Source organism: Taeniopygia guttata, chromosome Z (assembly GCF_048771995.1).
Source record: "Taeniopygia guttata chromosome Z, bTaeGut7.mat, whole genome shotgun sequence".
Classification (NCBI taxonomy): Eukaryota; Metazoa; Chordata; class Aves; order Passeriformes; family Estrildidae; genus Taeniopygia; species Taeniopygia guttata.
The window spans coordinates 58,430,966-58,455,425 of record NC_133063.1 but is presented as its reverse complement, the minus strand read 5'-3'; the positions used below and the strand labels follow the sequence as shown (position 1 = coordinate 58,455,425).

General features: G+C 35.8%; 1 protein-coding gene and 1 long non-coding RNA gene across 3 annotated transcripts in view; both read right to left on the bottom strand.

Moving 5' to 3' along the window:
- Window positions 1-216: 216 nt before the first annotated feature.
- The window catches only part of CWC27 (CWC27 spliceosome associated cyclophilin), a 96,332-nt gene continuing 72,088 nt past the window's right edge, over window positions 217-24,460 (bottom strand). For both annotated transcript variants that reach the window (XM_041711352.2, XM_002189016.6), the window contains exons 12-14: window positions 20,605-20,714; window positions 17,686-17,789; window positions 217-624 (exon numbers count right to left, since the gene is read on the bottom strand). In XM_041711352.2, coding sequence (XP_041567286.2) covers window positions 462-624; window positions 17,686-17,789; window positions 20,605-20,714 — 377 coding nt within the window. In that variant the 3' untranslated portion in view covers window positions 217-461. The remainder of the gene's footprint in view (window positions 625-17,685; window positions 17,790-20,604; window positions 20,715-24,460) is intronic.
- Window positions 709-17,679, bottom strand: LOC140681703 (uncharacterized). Its single transcript, XR_012052780.1, has 2 exons — window positions 13,071-17,679; window positions 709-1,444 (listed from the first exon to the last, which is right to left on the bottom strand). It is a non-coding gene; the product is annotated as an uncharacterized lncRNA (long non-coding RNA).

Here is a 24,460-nt window from a genome sequence, read left to right as displayed (position 1 = left end):
GAGTGATTCAGGCAGGCAAAGTTTATGTGTCTTTCAAACAATGAAAATAACTAAAATTGTATTTTCATAAAATCTTAAAAGCCTGCAGATGGGGTTTCCATCCTCTAACCTGACCATCACTTAGACAAATTTCCATTCATTATGTTGAAAACTTTTTGATTAACATATTTGATTAAACAAAGATTTTGAGTACTGTAATTAAAACACGGACAAAAGTCAGGTCAGCTGTTTTATTAAATCCATCATTCTAAAAACCTTTAGAGAGGTTGGATATGCAGTGAGAGCGCTTGACTGCACAACTTAAGAAACAAATGATAGCTCTGCTTCAAAACTGCACAACAGGTTCTTGAGAGATTCCTTTTCACACTTGTCCAGTGGTATTTTTAGGATCAGCTTATAAAAGAGCCAGTGCTTTACTGCAGTCACTTTCCAAGGCAGCTCTGGCTAACTTTACACTCCTTTTATCTCCTTTCCTTTTTTTCTCTCATTATCTTCTTGCTTTCTTCTCTTCTCCTCTTAGTTACGGGATTCCGTGGATCATAGATCTCAAAAGTGTCTTCATCCTGCATGCTTGCATCTTTCACTTTTCTGCTTCTGTCTTCAAACTGAAGCACATGTGACATCCTACAAAAAAAAAAAAAAAAAAAAAAAAAAAAAAACCAAAACAAACTCTAACTCAGCAAAAGAATGGAAGCTACAATTTGTAACTATGATATGCATGATAAGATTTCTGATTTATTTTTGGTCACAGCAAAAAAGAACTGGCCTGGGTTTCTTTCGTTGGTGTGTTTGTTTTTTTTTTTTTTTTTATTTTTTTCTTAGAAGACTATTCTATTATAAGGCGATAATTTTGTAGACTCCTTTTATAATACAGTAAAATACAGATAGAGTTTTCTCTGGATTTTATTTTACATACTAAACTCTGTTTTCTTGTTTTTTTCTATTTCGCATATCTTCCAAAATGTATGGCAATTTTTTCCCAGGAACAGGGAGTGCTTCTCAAGTTTTCCACTTTAAACACCTTTCACCAGGGTGGAGGGTTTTACCAAAGTGGGGAAGAGTTTACATGGAAAATGTTTGAAGTAGGTACACAGAAGATCAAAAGGGGAATGAATGCTTAATGTCCTGCTGCTCCACATTAACTTGGTTCAGATCATGCTTTTCAATTCTCAGAATACCAGACTAAACAAATGCCTTGTTCAGTTTCCTACTGTTCATTAGAAGTTTTCCCCCCATTAGATACTTCTTAATTTCAGCGAATTTCCAGTAATCTGAAAACATCACTGTTACATAATGGAGAAGTGGCATACGTGAACCACAGGAGGTTCAACAAGGCCAAATACTGCATCTCACACCTGGGCTACTGCTAATAACAACACAGGGTGAAGAAGAAGGAATTGAAGCAGCTTACAGGAGGAACTTACAGGGTCTGGTCGGTGAGAGGCTGGACATGACCCAGCCATGGGCACTCACAGCCCAGAGAGCCACACGTGTCCTGGGCTGCATCCAGAGCAGTGTGGGCAGCAGGGGAGGGAGGGGATTCTGCCCCTCTGCTCTGCTCTGCTGAGACCCCACCTGCAGGGCTGCATCAGCTCTGGGGTCACAGCAAAAGAAGGACAGGACCAAAAGAAGGATAGAGAGTCCAGAGGAAGCCACCAAGATGATCAGAGGGATGAAGCAGCACTCCTGTGAGGACAGGCTGAGAGTTGGGACTGTTCAGCCTGGAGATGAGAAGACTCTCAGGAGATCTTACAGCAATACACAACAGGACTTACTAGGCCAGATGGTGACAGACCCTGTTGTTACAGGACACAGGGTAAAAGTTTTAAACCAAAAGAGCACATATTCAGATGAGATAAGAAAGACATTTTTTAAGACAAGGGTGGTGAAACACTGGAATAGCTTGCCCAGAGATGTTGCAAATTATTTTTTTCAGGCCAACTCATATATCAAGGTAAAAACACACTTAACCTTTGGATTCAGTGTGATCAATTTCAAAAACATCTTTGACTTCGATAGGGCAACTTAAGAACTTTACTGATCTAAATCTAAGCATATAAATCTCTATAGCATGTCTTTGTCAACAGTTTTTGTGACAGAAAATCCAGGAAAATGAGCAAGTTTCAAAAGGAAAGTTTTGTGGCCGATGAAGTACTGCTTGCAACATGTAAGACATCCTGAACTAAACAGTTTTCAAAGAGCTTTAGAGCAAATCTCCATACATAAAGAAAAGGAGGGAGAACCAGCTCAGTTACTGCAGATTACAATATATTACTATTAAAGAAACCAGAAAAAAAAAAAATCAAAGGTATAGACCATACGTGATCTGCTTGAATGCTTTAGGAAATTCCTAAAAACAAAAACTGAGAATTTTCATCACAACTGATTCTTGACGTATGTGTTTCATAAATACTTAAGGAGTGGTTTCCAGTGTAAGAAACTTAGGTAGTTTATAACTCTGTCCACACTACTAACACCCAAACTTGTTTTTTTTAGTCATCTCTACAATTCAGAATAACATAATGTACCATCAGAGTGACTCATGGTTGCATATTTGTAGTTTAATTATAAAAACATTGTCTCACAGTGGAGGGACTGAAGTAATTTATTTTAGCTACATGCTTTCTGCATTTGTCATATTCTTCTCAACTTATTAAAGAGACATATCAAATCCTTCTGTCCTAGTATGAATAAAGTACAGGCCTAAGAGATGGAGTCATTCCTTGGTGCATGGTTTTAAAGTGTGTTATAGGAGTGTAAGTAGAAGTGTAGTCACACGCAGTCCTTTCATCAGCTCAGGTTTTCCAAGAATACTGTAGCACAGGACATAATCTGCAGGATTCAACTAATAGGAATTAAAATTAAATACATCTCTAATTCTTGGGTCAGGCCATACAGTGCCCCAGGTAGTTTGCAAATTAGATGCAGGAGATTCAGACTAAGCAATATTTTCTTCTCCCCAAGAACTGAAAGAAGTCATAGTCTCTGACTCTTATTCATAACTTTCCACTAAGACATTCCCAGCTGTGATTAAAAATAAGCCAATATTAAGAAACTTTTTGATATTCCCAGAATCAATTTTAGATGCAGCATCTCAGAGGCAAAGCAAAATAAACACAGACTGCAGTGGAGATTTTAAGAAATATTTTTCTTCTGTGAACTTAAGCTTATTTTAGCAAGTCACTCTCCTTCCCAGGTAGACCTGTTCTGCATCTCTATGAATGGTGAACCACAGTGAATACTGTTCTTCAAAGGCAATTACTTTTTTCTTTTTTAAAGGAACATAGGAAGCATTTAATAATTATTTCTATATTAAGCATTTGAATTTAAATTAATCTTACTCAAGTTCCTCTAACTGAAGTTTGCCTTTGCATAATTTTCCAAGTGCAGAGTTAGGGTGTAGTTCCACAATACAAGTTTCATAAGACTTTTCCTTGTTAAATTTATAGCTCTCTTCCCTTCTGCATGCTCCTGGGATTGGTGAGGAGCTGGTTGCCCAATCATGTTTCTGCAGTCACTGTGCTGAAAGTAGTAACTTCATCCCTGTGTCTCTAGTCTTCAGAAACCCACTAACTTGTGCTTATCACTGATGTTAACAGCTCATTTTATATAAGAGGCATTAGATTTTAAAGTCTACTTTTCTTCAAAATTTAAAAGATGAGAGGTAATCAGTTCTACCAAGCAAAACTCAAAAGAAAACAAAACCTTAATTCTGCAGCTTAGTTTTTTTGCTAAAAAGTTGTAAAATAAAATAGCTTGCCAAAATTGATTACTCTGGGTTTGAAGAATCTAGTTGTGCAAGTTGTTGTCCTTCCTAAATAGAAGATACAATCACAAGATGTCTGTTAAGATGCTCATCATCTTAACAGAAATGAATGAGCAATTTTGCATGGATTTATTGCTGAAGAGGTTGATTTTTACCGTGACCAGATGACAACATCCTACAAGTTGACCATGGTCCTATCCCATGTAATGGGGGAGAACCTGCCCTGCATTTCTCTACTTTCATGTTACTAAAGAATACTCAGTAGCTGGCTCTCTTCTGTATTCCAAAAATTGAATGTCTTGAAACATTACACTGAAATATACAAATTAATTTAAGACAGTTTCAGAGACAGAACAGGATTTCAAAGGTATAATGATACTCTTGTGCCCTAGTGATATTCTCAGGTCAGCAAAAAGATCAGGCTCTTTTGAACTACTCTAGTGAGACGGTACTTGTAAGAAAAGATATGATATACTGTGATCCCTCTGCTTTTGAGATGTGTGAGCCATGCACTGGATCTAAACCATATGCCAGCTGCTGACAGGTGGTAGTCATGTTAAGTGTAGCATAAAGAGAAGCCCCTTGGCCCAACAGTTTTGGCCTTGCCAGAACCCCTTTTGGGAGGAACTGAAGTGGAAATCAGTGAACGGAATAATTTTGAATCTTGGCAAGAGTAAGGAAGCACTATGCTTTTGCTCTTTTGAAGCAGAAACCTCCAGGTACACTCATGCATCAGGGATTTTTATACTAAATGAAATGAAAGTGCAAAGCTGTATTGCCTAAGACCACACCTGTTTTTCAAACTGATACAGCTGTTGTCTGCTACCACCTGCCTACTGCCCCCCTTGACTTTCCTTGCACAGGTGGCCCTAGAGAGCAAACCTCCTGGTGCCTGGAGGTAAACCTGGGACATTATCTTGCACTCAACTACATCAGCATTTTAAACAGGAAATCATGAACAAGTGTGAGCAAAATTACATCCTGCCAACCCTCTTGTAAGGGTAGTAGCTTCTGGCAGAGCAGCAGTAAATTCTTAAGCAGTTTTAGGCAGGTGCCTGCACTTTGGATGTGCAGTTGGTGCCATACTCCTTTTTACACTAAATGCATACAAAATAAATAAAGCAACTAATAATGTTGCAATAAAATGAAGAGTATCACAATTTTGAACATTATCGCTGTGTTTTATGATAATTATTGGTTCTTTCCATCAGGTTGCTTAAAATGAATGCAGAAGGAGTCAGTATCTGTGTCAAGAAATTCAGTTATATTGTATTGGCTCTTTAAAAAATGGGACCAATATGAACCACAATTACTAGCAGTACCATTTGTTTCTGAGTAGAACATTGATTGAAAGTAACAGACTTCCTATTTTCTCAATTTCACAAAGCATCCCATATTAAAGAAAAAAAGAAACCAATGATAGCTACTCAAACACTACTGCTTTCTGTAAATTATATTATACTTAATGCTAATTTTCCTTCAAATACAATAAATATTGAAGTGTAAGCAAAAATCGTTAATGTAGGAAACTTTCCAGCACTTTTCTTCCACCATCCACAAGATACCTAGGCAGTGGACAGAATAGTAACTCAATTGAATAGATGAGAAAAGAGATGAGAATCCACAGATCAAAGCAAATGAGATGTCTCTCCCAAGGAAAAAAAAAATTAGCCTGTTCTGGACAAATGAACTCACTGTCACTCTCTCCACTCCCAGCAGAGTGGTGGGTGGCACAGGAAGAAGAGAGACATTCAAGAAACACTGAGAGACAGTGAAGAGACTAAAATAAAAAACTGAACAAGGGAAAGATGAAAAAAATATAAGAATGAGAAACAAAAACAGAGAGAAAGAGACTTATCAAAATGTAAATCAAGTGAAGAAAATTGTCAAATGACAATCAAAAAGATGTATAAATTTTGAATCAAGACAAGAGAACAAGAGTATGAACAAGGCAAAAAGAATGTCAAGGCCATAAAACAAAGGAAATTTTGAAGGAGAAAATACATTACTGACATCTAATATTTTTCATTTTTTAAAAAACTTTTTTGAATTGAGATGTTACAAGTAAAGTAAGCATCTTGGATCCGGGCTGCTGTCATTATTCCTTGCATAAGTGTGTCCAAGAGCTTGATAAATAGTTTTGTAAACACAATGCAGCAGGAAAGAAGGAAATATGTTTGTGTCTCTATTGATATCTGCAACTATCACTAAGTGGTCTGTGTAATACAATTCTTGTAAGTGAATTTTGCAGCTTCTGTTTGCCCTGTCTCAACATCCAGATTTGTTTTCCTTCTTGTGTAACATAAACCATCTTTTCTCTTTTCATGCAAAGGAGTTTGGTAATCCAAGTTTCTCTCCCTTATCATTAAAAGCAAAGTAAAAGAAAAACAATTTTTTACCAAGTAATTGAAGTAGTTTTGAATTCTCACAGCACTGAGGATTGATATCTTAAGTACCATGATAGACCCAGTCTCAAACATAGATTCATGTCTTTAATTATTGTTTCACACAGCCACTTCTGTCTCAAAAAGATGTTTCAGAAAACAAATTCCTTCAGTATTGTACGTCTCATTAACTTACAGTATGGAGCTGTGCTACATTACCTACAAAAGCCCGTATCCCTTTGTAGCACTTGGTATTTAAACTTTACACCGTATCACACATTTCCACCATGCCTAGTTTGCCAAACCAGGTATGATTTCACTTTAACTAAGTTAATATCAGAGAACCATAGAAACACTGAAGTTGGGAAGGACCTTTTGTATCAAAAAATTTGACCGCTGATTGAGCACTGCTGAGCCCACTAAACCGTATCCTGAAGTGCCACAGCTACATGCGTTTTAAATACCTCCAGGGATGGAGCCACTTGCCTGGGCAGCCTGTTCCTATGCCTGACAGCCTTTGTGATAATGAAAAATTTCCCTAATAACCAAACTAAACCTTCCCAGTTTAAGGCCGCATGCTCTTGTTGTATCACTTGTTAACTGGGAGAAGAGACTGACTCACACAAAAAACTTTCTAGTAATAGCTTCTGGTCCTAGGTTTCTGCTGTGATTGTTACCACCAAGAGATTTCACTCTATCTTTTTTTCAGTACTTGTTTTCATCATTCCACATTCCTTGTTTCTCTTTCCTCATCTCCCTTTCTAATCATGTGATATCTTGTACTTTTTTTAATGCTTTCATAACACCCTGTATTTTTCATGTTTATTGACTTGATATTTAAAAAGGGAAATAAAGTTTGCTATTCAGGTTTAGCAAAACACAAATAATTAGTTATTCCATGGAAGTTTTAAATGTTAAAAAAATGCTTAGAAGAGTAGTGAGAAGATAGTTAAAAATACAGCTATGAGCCATATTGCAGTCCATTTCAAATGTTAAGTATTCACATAAAATACTTACTACTTCAAAATAATATTGTTTCAATCCACGTTAGTGATTATGATACAGATTTTACATAGAAATTTAAACTTTTACTATTACTATAAACACTGCCCCACCCTGTACTCTCCAGAGGTTAACTGCAAGACCCAGTATTAGTTTACAATATTTCAGCTTTCATCTGTTTGTCATGATTTTGACTGGGGTAGAGTCAGCTTCACAGTGGCTGATGTGGGGCTGTACTTTGGATTTGTGCTGAGCACAGGGTTGATGATATCGTGATGTTTTTGTTATTGCTGAGCAGGGCTCACACAGGGCCAAGGCCTTTGCTGCTTCTTGTGCCACACTGGTGAGGGGCCTGGGGGTGCCTGGGAGGCTGGGAGGAGACACAGCCAGGATAGGTGACCCCAGCTGAGCAAAGGGAGATTCCAGACAAGGTGACATCAAGCTCAGTATATAAAATGGGGGGAAGAAGAAGGCAAGAGAGATATTTGGAGTGATGGTGTCTGTCTTCACAAGTAACTGTCATGCAGGATGGGTTGTGCTGTCCTGGAGGTGGCTGGACACCTGCCTGCCCTAGGGATGCAGGGAATTAATTCCTTGTTTCACTCTGCTTGTGTGTGGGGCTTTTGCTTTCCCTATTAAACTCTGTATATCTTAACCCATGAATTTTTTTCATGTTTTAATCTTCTACTTCACCCTTCTGGTGGGGCAGTGAGTGAGCAGCTGCCTGGGGCTTAGCTGATGGCTGTGTTAAACCATGACAACAATGGACAAACCATGACAGCTGCTGCTCTTGCACAAAGCAAAAATGTCCCCAGTGTTAAGTAAGTAAAACTGATGAAAACACACTTTAAAAATATTATACAAAGTCAGTCTGTACACTTCTGGTAACTTTAACTAGCCCTTTGAATTCGTATATTAGTTACTGGAGGACTGAAAATTGGCTTAACCTCTTCAGAATAACCAGCAAGTTTTGGGTCCTCCACAAACCGAAGAATTAATTGTCATTATTTTCTCTTTGTGTTGGCCTACAGCATAAAATGATGAAAAAAAGAACTTCTGCTGATATTTCTAAAATACTTTCTGAGATAGTTTATTTGAACTGCAATATGCTTAGTTTTATCACAAAACAATCACTGCCAAAATTAGAAAAGGAAACTAATAGTTTCACTAACCCTGTGACCTCCAGCTTAAAAAGAACCCCAAATACACCAGGTTTTGCAAAGCTAACAACAAAGTAACCTAATAGTATTGTATCTTTGGATTGCTCAAGATAATACTACAAATCTTTTTCTCTTGAAAGAACATTTAACTGTAAGTAACCTTCCAAGAGAAGGGGAAATCACCTTAACTATGAAAAAGCTCACCTTATTTGTAATGATCTGTGGGAAAATGTGATGACTTCTCATAATATCAGGAGAACTACGTTAAACTATGATAACTTACTTTTTCAAGCAATAAATATTTTTCTGAATAAAATTCAGTTACCTTGAGTTATCCTATCCTATCTTGATATTGCTTCTGTTCTATAACAATTAATATGTATCGTATATTTTCACTACATCCTTGACCCCTTCACAAAAATGTTAGGTAGTTTGATTCAAGAAGATGGATGCTTTAAATAGGTAACTGCTCCTGGTAGAGTAGACTGGTATGGAAGACTAAAATGCAAATTCTACATGCTGCTCTGGACAGCACACCAATACAGAAAAGGTCTACACAGCATTTACTACAAGGACATGGGAGCCACCAAACAGACCAGTGATCCATCCATTCTAGCATCCTTTCTCTGGCAATAGCTTGTACAACATCTGATACTCTGAAGACAGTCAGCAAATCACCACCCCAAGTTAACACAAGCAGTCAGGCATTATTGTATCAACACAGCACAGAACTGGAGTGAAAGGAAGGGAGAGGAGAGTATTTCCAGCACAAAAACACTCAGATTTTCAAAATATTCAGATTTCTCTGGACACTCACCCTTTTCTTTTGCCCTTCCCCTCTCATTCTGAATATAACAAAATCCTTACTTAAATTTGTCATTCAATGCGATGAAGTTGGGGTACTTGAAAAGGTGTGTAAATATACAGGAAGCTTAAGCCAGGCTGTTAAAGATTTAGAAGATTATTTCTTCATTCTTCCCAAGATTTTCTGGCAATAAAAAAAGTCAGATTTCCAGACAGTAAATCTAACACTAGATATCCCTTGACTGAAGCATGGATCATCTCTGAATTTAAGTCAAACAGTAGTCAAAATTCAGATGCTTAGTCCAAATAAGCTAAGATACAGAGGAATTAGCAAAAAATAAACAAGCAAAAAACCCCACTTTAAATGCTCTGAGTTTCTCAGACTGCTGAACGGCTAGAAGCAATCAATATACAACGTCAGCAGAAGAACAGTTTATTAATTTGGATTACTGACTGAAGTAGTGGGGTAGGGGGTGGCACTTAAATATCAAGCAAGGTCTGACCATATACTAGCAGTACAGGAGTGAAGGTGGAGATAAAACTGGAGGAAAAAAAGAAAGATTTACAGCAGAAGGTTTTTTCTTTTCTTCCTTTAAAGGTTAGTGGCAGTACTAAAACCCAAACAAACGCTTATTTTTTTTGCCAAATAGAAAAGAAACCTCTCTTTCCAATGTGTTTCTAATACAGACCTCTGGCATTCATTTATCCTTTGTAACAATCAAGTAAGTATTTTGTCAACTTTTAAAAAATGTAGTTGAGTAAATCAATGGCCTTAGCAGGAGAGACCTAATATAGAGCCAGTTTTTCCAGACTAGTGAAGGAACGCTGGCTCAAGTCTGGAAGGGAGGAAGGGAATAAACATGGCTTTAATCCATCTTTGTGCCTCACTGGCATAAATTACAGCAGCACTTTTTCTGTCATTCCCCAAGCTAGCATCAGCATGTAAAACAGACTGCGGCTTAGTTTTCAGGGGCTTACTGTGTTTGTCACAGTTAAGCTTCTGCATCTGAAGCTGCAAAGATTGGTGCTAATGTTGAGGAAGCCATATTTCATAACCCTAAATTTGAGATTTGTTAGGAAAGAAAAATCTGCACTAAAAAGAAAATATATAAAACAAGGTTTGTAAAAGAAATATAACCAATATTTTTAGGTGTGTATCCTGAAGAACTTCACCCTGCAAATTTCCATAGTATATGCTGCAGTAAATAGGAAATCCTGGAAATAAAATGGAACAAATTATCAAATGTATATGGATTAAATACTAACAGTGTGCACTGTGATTTAGTTCTTGACAAAAATTAAATATTGCAATATAAAAACAGTCTGGCTAATTTCAGCATTTACCTGATTCTAAAATTGCTATTTCAATTTAGAAATACCCAAGTCTTATACTCTACAACAGACATTGGGAATTGATGTCTTCATACTGTTTTAAGACCCAATCACCCCCTGTTACAAAACCTTTTACTGTGAGAATACAAGGTAAGCAAAAGATGTGTTTTTCCACTCCTAATTGTGTCATATTTTTCATGAAACAAATCGTAATTATTCTGAAAGGAAACTTCCTTGTATTATGAACAAAAACATTTCTTAAAAAGGATAGAGGGCATAACTATTGATGCTGGATGGAGAATACCTTCGTTTAATATGCAGATTTATTTTCTGTTTGTTCTAGACTAAAATGAAACTATCTCTACAAACTGGGTAAAAAATTGTACATTCAAATTGCAATTATTGTCATGGCAAAAAGAACTCAGCATTAGCACCCAATGTTCCCACAATATTTAAGTGGCCTCAGTGACAGTTTTCTGAAATTCAGAATTTGGAACAGATTACAGTATCTCAGTATCTGACATATAAGCCAGGCTGCACTTTAAATGATTAGCACTGACCTTCTGTGAGTTTTTTGTCCGCGGAAACAATAAACTAATAAAAACAGACCTATTCTCTTCAATTTCTGCTGAAATCAGTAATCTGATCTATGTAAAGCATCACTGTGCAGATCAAGGTATTTTATGACCATGAAGAAGATACATTTAAAAGCTTTCTAAGAGACACATGACATTTTAAACAGCGTCTTTAAAGTATGCATGTCATTACATTAATTTGAATTGGTTTTAATCCTCATTATCTTACATGAAGTTTTTCACAAACAACTTATAGGACAATAGTTTTGACAACACTAGTAATTACACAACATGGATATCAAACCATCCATTAAGCAAGACACACCTTTTTGTTTAAAATAGAAGACCTTGACTGTCACACAGTTTTCACAACAAACTTTTGTGCAAATTGGAAGGTATTCTCAGGTACTGACTTCTTCATTTTTATTTTAAAAAGCTAATTTTTCCTATACCTCAAATTAACCAAGATTTAGAATAATTTAGACTCAACAAAGGTAAGTAACCAGAAGAATTTTAGACTGAAAAACCATGTGGAAAAACTACCACCTTATTCCAAATTCCCATTTTGCTCATTCTTTCTTGTCCCACAGTATATCTGGAAGTTGAATGGATTTATGTTATTTCAAATAAAAAGAAAGACCAAGTTTCAGAGTCTAGACATAATTCCAAAAAAACTTAAGTGACTTATTTACATATGTTGCTTAGTTACAGCTGTGATAGCACTCCACAGGGAAAGAAAAAGCTGATCTCTTCTAAAGATTAAGAAGCTTTATGTTTCACATGTAACACTTTACATTCCACCCAGGAAACATTGCAGTGGTTCAGTTATGAAGCACTGGCATCACATGCTATTAATTAAATGAACTATGTAGCATGCTGGCAGTCTCAGTCAAATTCTGAAAGACTGTAGAGTGCATTACTGAGAGAAGATAAAGGCCAGTGATGAGACCTGCATCCTGAAGAAGAAATCCTAAACTTCTAGCCAGGTGTAGAATCAAGGAAAAATTACTGGGCTTCACTGTAACACAAACTCTAAAATCAACTGGAGGTCTGCTTGCAGCCCTGACTTGTGAACTGATGGAATTAATAACAGACCATATCCTTCTACTGAGGATGATACTGATTTTGGCTGATTCCATGGTGGCAGCAATTTTAATGCACTTCACATAATCATGTCCATCTGGTAAGGAACAACTTTCCCATGTTAATATTTCAGTTTCTACACTGAATATTGAAGGTTCAACAGAATGAATCTGGCATCTTCCATGAAGTCAAAACTGAAGAAGTAACAATGTAAAACTGTATTTATCAGAACCCAGATTACCAACATGGAAATAGTTTTCAAGCAGGAACAGAATACTGCCTCAATACAATGTTCATATTATAGAATCATAGAATGATGTGGGCTGCAAGGGACCTTTAAAGGTCACCTAATCCAACCCCACTGCCATTGGTCATCTGCCACTCCTGTGGGCAACCTGTTCTACTGCCTCTACCCTCTGAGTAAAGAATTTCTTCCTATCATCTAATTTAATTCTCAATTTAAAATCATCACCCCTTATCCTGTTCCTACCTACCAAAGCAAAAAGTCACTCTCCCTCTTTCTTCTAATCACCCTTTAATTACTGAAATATCTATCACAATAAGATCTCTCCAGAGCCTTCTCTTACCTAGCCTGAACAACCCTAGTTCTCTCAGTCTTTTCTCCCAGGAGAGATAGTCCAGATATCATTTTTGTGCTCCTTCTTCGGACCAGCTTAAAAGAGTCCCTGTCCTTCCTGTGCCGTGACCCCAGAGCTGATGCAGCCCTGCAGGTGGGGTCTCAGCAGAGCAGAGCAGAGGGCAGAATCCCCTCCCTCCCCTGCTGCCCACAGGGCTCTGGATGCAGCCCAGGACACGTTTGGCTCTCTGGGCTGTGAGTGCCCATGGCTGGGTCATGTCCAGCCTCTCACCCACAGCACCCCCAAGTCCTTCTGGGCAGGGCTGCTCCCAGTCTGTGCTCTTGTCTGGGATTGCCGTTGGCCTTGTTGAACTTTATGAGGTTCACATGAACATGCTTCTCAAGTTTGTCCTGGTGCCTTTGGATAGTATCCCATCTTTCTGTGGTGTCACTTGCACTGCACAGCTTCCTGTCACTGCAAATGTACTGAGGGTGCACTCAGTCCCACTGCCTCTGTCACTGATAAAGATACTGAAGAGCGTCAGTCACAAAAAGTGGATGAATAGAGATGTCTTTTCAGTCAAACCAAAAAATAACCCACCATGATTTCCTAACCTATGTGTCTTCCACATCTTATAAAGTTCTGTAAACTTGACTGGTTTTATGTGCAATGTATGGTATTTTGGTGGTATGGAGTGATGATCATCTTGATTTTTCAGTTACCTGACAAAGACAATTAAGTTTTAAGTTCAAGAATGGTACTGAAGTTTATTCCTGAACTTTTTGTGCATTTTGTCTGTGAGACTATAAATAATGGAGATCCTACATAGATATATGCTAGATTGACTTAGCAACCAGGTGAGTTTTCAAAAAGCAATGTGGTGGATTCCTTACCACATAAATTTCCACCAATTCAAGAGTTGTCATAGCACTAGATATACTTCAGTAAGCCAGTAAATCGTGTAGTTTCAGGAAGTCTCCACTTGTTTTAAAAGATCAGAGGGAGAAGAGTGTAAGTCCAGATTAAGGACATGACATGCATTTTTATAGCAGAGAATCTGCTCCTTCCACAAAAACCAATATTCCAGCTAGGAAAGTGTAGATACATTTCACAAGCAAGTAAGGTTCCTAAAAATTCAGCTGGAGAGCCCTGTTTTTAGGAGTAGACAGCCATGGTTTAACGTCAAAGTGAACAGCTTAATGTGGTAATGGTTGGTTAGTTAATTTCCACTTACGACTATACTGGAGAAGAATATAATTACAGAACATATGTATAGTATGAAGTTTTGAATGTTTATTGGAGTATCCAGAATTCACGTTATTGTGGCAAACTGAAATAGCAGTATGAAAAATGGGATACAAAAAGTGTAAAGTTTAAAAGTGCAATGGCTAAATTCCAATAAGAGTGATCAACAGTATAGGAACAGGACAAAACTAAGTTAGGCAACCATTCAATAGAAAAGGATTTGTGGCTTAGAAAGGAATGGAAACCAGGTATGAAAAAAACAGCAACAAAAAAGTAATCCTTCCACTCAACGCAGACAGACTTAGCTGAATGCTGTATCTAGTCTCGGATTTCACATTTTGAAGGAAGCACTTGGAACACTCAGAATTACTTGATCAAAGGGTGTTTTACAGTACTAAGTATTACTCTTACCCTAACTGAAGAGGAAAATTTTGCATAGATTAACTGAAACAATTTTTGAATGTACTTGATTGCATTGGAATTTTTTTTATCCCATTGCTGGATTCTCTCTATGAAAAATGTTTTGTCATGTTCACAGGATCTGCATCGTTAGTTTCATTATCTGCAATTGTTGTAACACTTTCTGGAATGAAATCTATCTTTGACTATAGTTGCAACTATTTGTTATTATCATCAGAACCTGAAGTGTCACTGCTACCTGAATGGGTATCACATGCATGCAACTATATGTGTTACAGTAAATCCTACACAAGACGAGTAGCAGCAGTGTTCTGAATAAGGGTAGTCTGTGCAGTATTTTCTCCTTCAAATTCAGGTCTATTGAGTAAAACAAGTAGCAAGCATAAAGTAGATCCCAGCTGGGTCTTCTGTTGTGACATATTTGGTTTTCATAATATTAGCCTCTAAGCAAATGATACCCCACTGCGGTCAATCAACTGTGATTGACCTCACCTATATTTTTGGGAAAAGTCTTCTTGGTTAAGATTCTAAGCCAAGAATGTAACTAAGTTCTGCTAGATAATCTCTATCTACCTCTGCAGCACTCTATACGACCTTCAAGAAAAAAGAATATAGTAATGCATCTGAGTCCTTCTTATTTGGATTGTAAGTGAATAAAGAACAACTAGTAATCAAATAGTACTGAGACCATCTAACAAGTCATTAAGAGGAAAGCACAAGCATTAGTTGTCAACATGAAGCCACAAGAAAAATAATGGCTGGAAGAACACAGATCAAGAATGTCTTTCTAAGGAACGCAGATGCTGTAAAATTGTGTCCACTTACTTATTGTCAGACATTTTTATTCTTTGACTCCTTCTTTGAGCAGATACAATGTTTATTATGGTATTTTTGAATTCTGTAAGGGAAATTGGATTTTGATTGCTGCAGACAAATATATATAACCATTCTTACAGAGCAGTAGAGGTTGCAATAAAATGTCTCAGCAAAGATTCTGATATCCCACATTACAACTTAGTCTTATGCATTTCTCTTTAGCACTCCTCACAACATTTCTTCAGATGTGTTCTTAGACAGTAAAGTCTGGTAATAATTATCAAACACCATACACACTGTTTACAATAGAGTCATATTTCTTCCTTTTTTATTGCATAAAAAGTAGAATGCTGCTGAAAAGTGCCCAAACGTCTGCTATGCGCCATGCCAATACAGCAACTCAGCCAAATATGCAGAGAGAAGTTTGCCAAACAAAAGAAAACATAACAAATTGGTAATGGTTTCTATCTTGACAGAGAATGAAAATTATACCTCAATGTGTGGCCACTCATGGACACATAAAAATGTCTCAGAGGCAATAATTTTACCTCAGATAACACACCCTGACAGTAGAGCAAAGCATACTGGCACGTTTTCCCTTCCCATAAAAATAGCAACCATGACCTACAAAATGGCCTGGAGGAACCATGCTGTTTGTGTGTATCATATATGCATATGCCATACATTAATTGCATTTCATAAAAATCAAATAAAGTGAGTTACTGTCTTTTCAGAAGTAGATTCAAATTAAGAAAGAATTTTAAAATGTAAAGTCACTATAGTTATCTCAAATATTCCTATACAACAAAGGTACTGAAAATGTAAACACTTAATCCAAAATATGCAATTTAACTTTCTGAGTGCTTCACACAATAATTAATAGCTTTCAGAAGATTTCGTATATAAACATTGTTTATAGTCAATTTGTGTAACATACATTTTACAATTTACTTGGCCTCTAATTAAATTATTTGAAAACAGACTACCTCATCTATCTGTAAAGTTATCATGAACACTTACTGAGCTGCAAAATTAATAATATTAATTATTAGTCTATTATGTAGTTTCATACTAAGTACTTGTTTTAGTGCAATTCTGAATGTAGTATTGTTTTCTAAACAAAAATACAACTTCATAATCTGAAATTACAGCACTTAATTCAGTAGGAATTACAGTGGATAGCATTACTGACTATTAGTTATCAGGAGTTTCTCAGAAAGAAATAGGAAAGATATGTCTGAACTCCATAAAAGAGTTTAAAAGATCGGTTGTATTACTGTGACAAGAAAATACTTGACATGAAGATCAAGTTCATAAAATGTTCATAAAAAGCTCAGATAAAGGACTCTTATAGTGGACATAGGAGGTTTAGACCAGATATCTGGAAGTATTTCTTTACCAAGAGGGTGATCAAACACTGGACAAGGCTTCCTAGAGAGGAGGTCAATGCCCCCAGCCTGTGTTCAAGAGGCATTTGGACAATGCCCTAAACAACATAGCTTTTGGCCTGCCCTGAAGCTGTCAGGCAGTTGGACAGGATGATTGTTGTAGGTTCCTTCCAAATGAAATAGTTTCTGTATAATTCTTGGAGGACTTAGAAGCACTTTGGTAGCTCAGAAGGATCTCAAAATATCAGTGAAATCCAAGAATCTAGAAATTTATTTTGTATGTTATCTCTCATCCTCAAAGAACCTGAGGTAGGAAAAGACATAATGAAGGAAGAAAACACTGTTTGAAGAAGCAATAAAATAATTTAAAGTCATCTGATATACAGAAATGTTGGTTGTCTTAAAACATTTGCCAAGAACTTTGTTAAAGTTTCTATTTTATTGGTAAGCTCCAATGCCTTGTGTACACAACTATGAAAAAAATTGGAGGCAGAGACTGCCTATTTTGTTGGAACAGCTGTAGTTTTTGCCTTATTAATGTAGATGACATATCCTTGCAAAACTTTTTTACTAAGATTTCTTTTCTTTTTTTTCCAGGTTTTTTTTTTTTTTTGCATTACACCTACTTTTAAGAGCATTTAACAGCATGCAACCTAGACTTTCAAGATCACACTTCAAATCATATTGATTTTTATCCCCTTGATTACCTAAGGTGGGTAGTCTGCATGAAAGATGAATATAAGACACCAGGGGTACACACTGATTCTGACTGGGAGGCATTACAGCAGTAAGTTCTGCAGTGCTTTATCAACTTCAGTAATACCCCACTGCCTTGGGGTCACCCTACACTTCAGATGAGTCAGATTATCTTCATCTCATCCATCATTTAAAAATACTTACACTGCTCAACACAGTTTTAGAAGGATTTAAAACTACAGTACACTAAATGTCATTTATCTCATGACTTATTTTTCAGAGTGCTAAACCAGTACCTTTAAGCTGACTCCTAATGAAGCAGCTGCCTTCACATTTGGTGCTTTCTGCCACTCAAATTTACGCTTACCAGTGTGACTATGTTAGTACAGCAGGATTTGTATAGGTAAACACAGAAATCCAAAGGAAAAAAACTCACCATCCTTCGTCATTATCTACGTCAGGTTCGGAAAGCTCATGTTCAGGAGTTTCTTCAATTGCCTGGGTTAACTTTGTTTTAAATCGATCTAACAAAGCCAGTGTCTGAAATTAAACACATGGTTTTAGAGAAATTGTGTATTTCTACACACGAACAGGCATATACAACATTTCTATTATTTTGAAAAAAAGGACAACGAGAGTGATGTTTCACATGAATTTGGAAGAAACACTTTAGAGAGGCAAGTGAGAGAGAGGCAATGGTGGGTGTGAGAGTGGGACTGCATGGAGAACGCTGATGGAGTGAGTGGGCAGGCAATGCTAAGGCAAGAAGAGCAACCAGGGAGGGGTCTGTCAGGTGTGAAAAAGCTCTTCTCTCACTATGTAGTGAAGTAAAAAGGAATATTTTAGGAAAAAAATACTTGTAGCTACTTATAGAATAAAACAGCTGATTAAATAACAGTGCTGACAATGAATTCTACTTTTTGGACATGCTACTGTCCTCTTTTAAAGTAATCCACTGTATAAATTACAAGCCATTCAAGCCTTGAAAACCCAGTTTATCTGATATTTATGTACTTTATGTTGGTGATCTTTTAAATTATGCGTGGACATGCAAAAAAATTAAAGTTTTTGTCTAAAAAAAATGAACCAGTTTAACTAGTTCTGCAGATACAGGTTCTTATGCTGCCCACATAAAGCTCACACTCATTTAAATCTGCTGTTTTATTCTCAAATGAACATTGCCTGATCTTTCAGGGACAACGAAGTCACCAAATTGCAGATGACACCATAGTTCTTGAAGATTCTCTTGAATGCTCTCTGAAGATCATATCATAATTCTTGTTTCTGATCATCTCAAATGGGAGTTTGATTATACAAAAGTCCTATATCTGAGCCTTGTGATGGTAGATGGGGGCTCTTCAAAAGAAAGCTAAGAGCATATGAATAAATCGCACAGCCCACAGTTTTTTCTTTTTGCTGATATTTGAGACATTCCTGAAAATGAAAGCATCAGGGAGTAGGTGCCTAACTGAATTTATGTGGCAGGCTACATTTGATTTGTAGGTGATAGGTTGGCAACCTATGTTGTAAAACACCTCTGTATGGCTGTGTAGTTTTGTTTGGTCAAGTTTTTAAAATTTAAAAGAATAAAAACTAAACAAGAATAGAAAACAGAAATAGGAAATACCAGAAGTGCTCACTGGAATCAAATTTCCTTCTGGGAGCAATCTTAACTTGAGGAGTTTCCTGGCCTTTGAATTCTTTCAAAAACGTATTTTAGCACTGCCAAGGGCATACTTTGGAGGACTTTTTTTGCATTTACTTTCTTTATTTTCTGTCTAGTCTTCTGTTTAGGGCGAGAGAGAGGGAAGTTTTGAGGATATTTGGGCCTGCAAATCATTCTAGTTCTATAGCTTTCCATACCATTGTAAACAAATACTATACTTGAAACACCTGAGACAGGAAATCTTTGCTGAAGTCATAAGAAGGAAACAAATTGACCCTTTTAGTATGAAATTATGACCAAAAAAAGCCACATTCCTTGTGTCTGGTCTAATTTTTTCTCGTGACAGCATTCCTGTGAAAAGACCTGATGACAGAAATAATGTTGCAATATCTTAGTAGGCATTTTTGCAGTGAGTCACTAGATGCTATCCTGTGCTTTGAATAACTTTATAATTTGATCCTTGCTGAATAGGAGGGCTAGGACTTCCATTATCTAGTATTTTAGGGAAAGATTCCTTTTTTCCCCCTTCCTTAACTATTGCACTGAGGATGGAAAATGGTATTGTGCTGTAGGATCAGTTACAAGGAGCGCAGGATGAGAAGAGGCTCTCCACAAGTGAAATGGATTACAAAGAACTTATTAATTATTGTTGAATAGTTGCCAGCAGGGTTGCATAAATAAAAATTAAGATCTCCTAGAATATATATCCCTATCATCTCATCTTGTTTTCTGGTGATGTCCACGACAGGGCTGATATAAATTAATTAGGCATGGTTTGAAGTCCCTTGATCCACACTGCCAACAGAGCTTTAGTACTCTTTGATTCAAAGATAATGGGATTTTGAATGTACAAAGTTTCCACAAACTTCTTAGTTTAGGGCTAAATCAGCTTGCTGCATATATAAAGGTTTGCCAAATGCTGCTTTGAAGTTACTTAGCCTCAAGTTTCCAATCTCTTCTGGATTCAACATGTGAACAGGAATATCTTTGTAGCTGAACTGACATGCACTTACAAACCTATGTGTTTGATGCACAGCACAGATTTTAGGTCGGTGGTTATTTCCACTTCATAGGCAGTTTCATATATTTGACAATTTCAGACTTTCCTATTTTAGAAAAAACAAATGCCTTTGTACAGCAAACCTTACTTTGCTCATATTTGCTTATTAAAGCCTACAGACACACTAACTAATTGTGAATAATGACTTTAATTGTATTTAAAACATCTTCTCTTTTTATAGTGCTTATAAACTATTTCTTTCATTTCACAAAAAGAAGTATTGATGAATTTAATATTTTAAACTGTAATTTAAAATATTAAAACCCCCAGCTAGAACAAATGCCAAATACACAAACTTCTGTCCCAGTGTTATTTTATGGCAAGGAAAGCATAAGGTGAAGAAATGAGAATTCTTACAAATGGAATCAAGGACACTGTTTCGTGACCAGCATTTCCTTTCAGAAGATTTCAGTAACTAAACTTGGAGCCCTTTCAAATACACATTGAAAATTGACATACGTGTCTACCTGGGTAATGAAAATATTTATTTTTATGAATAATAACTTTCTTGGAAAATGAAACAACAGACTTTAAAACTCTGCTTTTTTAAAAATTAAGAGATAAACATGTTCAAAAATGAACATAATTAATTTTCTGGATTTTTGTTGCCCAGGCTATCAAACTATTACCTGATCTTCACGGGAAGCTCCTTTCTTTGGCTGCTGCTTTCGCTTGTCTTCATATTTTCTCTTCTCCTGAAGGTATTCTTCAACAACACTGTTTGGAGCAGGTTCTTCCTCTGAATAAGGAAACATATTTGGTTAAATTTAGATTGGTTTCATGATTTAGTGTCTTTTTGTAGATAAAATACCAAGTAAAACACTTCCATAAAACATTTCAGTTGTATTGCTTTCTCACCAGTAGAATGATTTGCTACTTGCTGAAATGAAAAACACAACACTGCACTGGGCAGAGAATGAGTCAAAAGATTTTTCTTTCAATTATATTTTACTATGGAGCCAGGGAAAGGAGGATAGCAGAAATAAAACCTCTGATGAAAACTCTTGAAATTCCTTTAACCAGATGACCTTAATTTCTGAAAATCTTTCATGTAGCAGTTGAAATGTTACATGTATTAATATTCTGTGACTACTTGTTCAAAAGTAAACAAATACAATTTATAGAAAATTTTGTAGTTTTCCTCTTTTGTAGGCTGCAGTAGCCACAAATCAAATCCTTGATTTTGCAATAAAGAAAAAACTCAGTAACATTTACATTTTTAACAGAGTCCATGTTGTCAATCATGAATAAATGCTTTTTTACATAACTCTTCAGGAATAAAACTCCTTTTTATAAAATGATATATGGATGAGTCAGGAGCTACTCTTCTTTGTCTTTTTTTAACAGTGTCTTCACTGTAGAGTATTCACTGTCCCGTTAAATTATTAATGAGTAAATTATTCATTAGTAGTTTATGAGAACAAAAACTGAACTGGAAAATTTATCAATACCATACATTTACATTATTTTCTCCTTCTTGGAACAGCATTAAGACATTGTACATATTGATTTATTATACTTAAAATTTACGTACACATATTTACACAACTGTTATTCCTAGTAACAAACAGAATAAACCTCCTGGATATCCATTGCAAATGATGAGCATTTGCAAATGAAAACATTTCTGGAGAAAACTGTTTCAAGAAATTTCACGATCTATGGCCTGGTGAACTGTAAGTCTAAATGAATTTGCTTTTATCAGGTTTTTTAGACGACTGCTGACAGCTATACAGAAAAAGTTTCTGATTCCAAACTATATTTCTCTTACAATTCAAGTTTTCTATGAAGTTTATAAGCACAGCAGTTTGTAATAAAAAGAAATAAATTTGTAATTATATAGCTACATATAAAATACTTGTTTACATATTTCTACAAATAAAATGTCTTATTTCCTTTTTATCTTATTTTCTACATTGCATTTAAATGACATTTAAACACTTTCTACATTGCATTTAAAAGGTACCAGGGAGAATAATCAAATATACTTAATACCATTCAGAGCTGGGTTTTTTTGCTGTTTTCCAGTTGATATGCTGGATATAATAATGAACAGAATATGGCAAGTATCAGTAAGACAAAGAAAGAAAAATCCATCTTCCAGAATGACCAAAATAGATAAATGACTACACACATATTTAGGGATGATTAAACAGCTGCATGAATGAAATAAAATCTGCCATAACATCTCATGAGCATAATATTAGATAAACTGAGGAGAACAGAAGTTCATGAAAAAACTACCAAATAATGAAAAATCTCAGTATTTCCCCCTAGTATGTCAATCTTTTTTACTAATTAAAAATCTTGTTCTTAATTCAAGACCAACCCCTTGTCAAAATAATACATTAGTTTTTACATAAATGCAAGTATCTAGACTGTTGACTATCTGGAAACAACATAATGTCTTCTTTTACTAACATTTAGCCCCTAGATAAATAATTTGAAGTACAAAACCATCTGATTCCTTATAAAAAACAACTTTTCAGGTGAAATTTACCTAAATGAGTGCTTTGAAGGGAATAACATTTACCACATGATCAATATAATTGCCCGTCTATGACAAGCAAAAGAACTGAAAATAGTGCTCTTGAATATATTTGAAAATACCAGTCACAAACTGGTATTTGATATACATATGCTGAATTTAAAGATATGTGTAGTGCAGCTACAAATGCAGTGCAGCTCAAATGCAATTCTTATATAAAAAGGGTAAAATTTCCCAAAGCTGTGTGTTTGTGTGTTTTTATCACACTCCTATGTGTGCCATTTACTGTTAATACAAGTAATTTAAATTTCAGTCAAAGTCTTCTTTTGATATTATAGTTTCTTGGGTCTTTGTCTGTCAGAGGTTTACTAATCCTCAACTTCATGCTCTCTGCCTCCTAGGAAAGCCTTTTCATAACTCAGACAAAAGATAATTAGATCCACTTGAACTAACTTCAGAGTAAACTGAAAGAGTTGTGCCCTTGTATACATCATATTTTTCTAACTTTCATTAAAATGACCTAAAAACATGCTTGCATTTCTTCACAAAGTCTTACAACTTATCACATAACATTTAAAGCAAGCAACAAAATAGGAAGGACTTTCAAGAGCCCCTAAGCCAATGGGTTATTAACATTTTAAAACTTGAAAACTCCAATGATTACAAAATCACAGAGTACTTTTTAATAGAAATTATATATTAAGTATTTGATAAGCAGGAATTTTTTGATAAACTTACTTTATGTCTGACTGGTAACTAGCAAGCAAGCAAAAAAGTCCAGAAGAGAGAGACTTGGTGGGAAGAAACCTTTTTAAATGTAAAAGTAGATTGCTGCCTACTACTTCTTATCTCCCAGTCTGCAACCAAGATTCCCTGCAAGTCTTTTGCAGTTGAATTGAAAATAAGAGGAACAACAGCACTGTATGATGGACTTGACCTTCACATCAAGCTTGACAAATTTAGGTCCAGCTTGCTCATTAAGTAAAAGTACAAAGATTGTCACTTTTGTATTAGTCTCCTTAATCCAAGAGGATTTATTCAGACAAAAATTAATGAAAAATTACATGGATATACAGAAGTAAAATAACAATTAAATTCAATTTAGGTATCACAAGATGCAGAAGATAATTTAAGTTACAGGAATCTTGTTCCCTAGGAGTACCTCATCACAAACAAAGTGTAAATAGCATGAAGCAAAGAATTTCTTTTGAACAAGCTGCTGTGTATAGTCCATCAGTAAGAAGGTGAAGGGAAAAAAAAATGGATAACCTTCCTTATTGAAAATACATTTCATCCTACTTTCAAAAGAATTTATAAGTACATTGTTATCTATGTAAGCTAGCTTGAGTTACCACCAAGAAAGTCTTCACCTTACTGGGTCAAAATAATTTCTTTCAGACAGATTCTTCATCCTGAAATTATGGCAAATACATGCCAACATGATTATGTAATCTAACCTAAAACTTTGAGTTTGGGACATGGTTTACAGTGATAGTCTGAAACTAAGGAGGAAATTTTGAAGTCTTTAAAACAGAAAGGAAGATACTGATTTTAAAAAAAAATATGAAAGACCTTATTTTGCTCACACTTAAATAAAACAGTTCAAATGATGTTTTTAACTACCAAATGGATGAAGTAAAACAAAGGCAAAACTTGATCCAAGAGCATTAAACTGAAATGGATGGTTTAGGAATCATCAATTCCTTATAAGAAGTGAAGAAGAAAAGAAAGCTTGGTAATATTAAAAATAATTCCTAAAGCATCTGGTACATTTAACAACATAACAAACTTTCAACACAAGATATATCAGAAGTGTTCTGTTTTCAGAACTGCAATTTTATCTTCCATTAAATGAAACCAAGAAATATGAATTCTAATTCAGCTGCCTGTGGTAGACCAGAACAGCATGATCATTGCTTATGCTCACATTGATATTGCTCTTGAAGACTGGGTTCCATTCCTAGCACTGCAGCTAGGGTAACTTTGCCATAACAAGT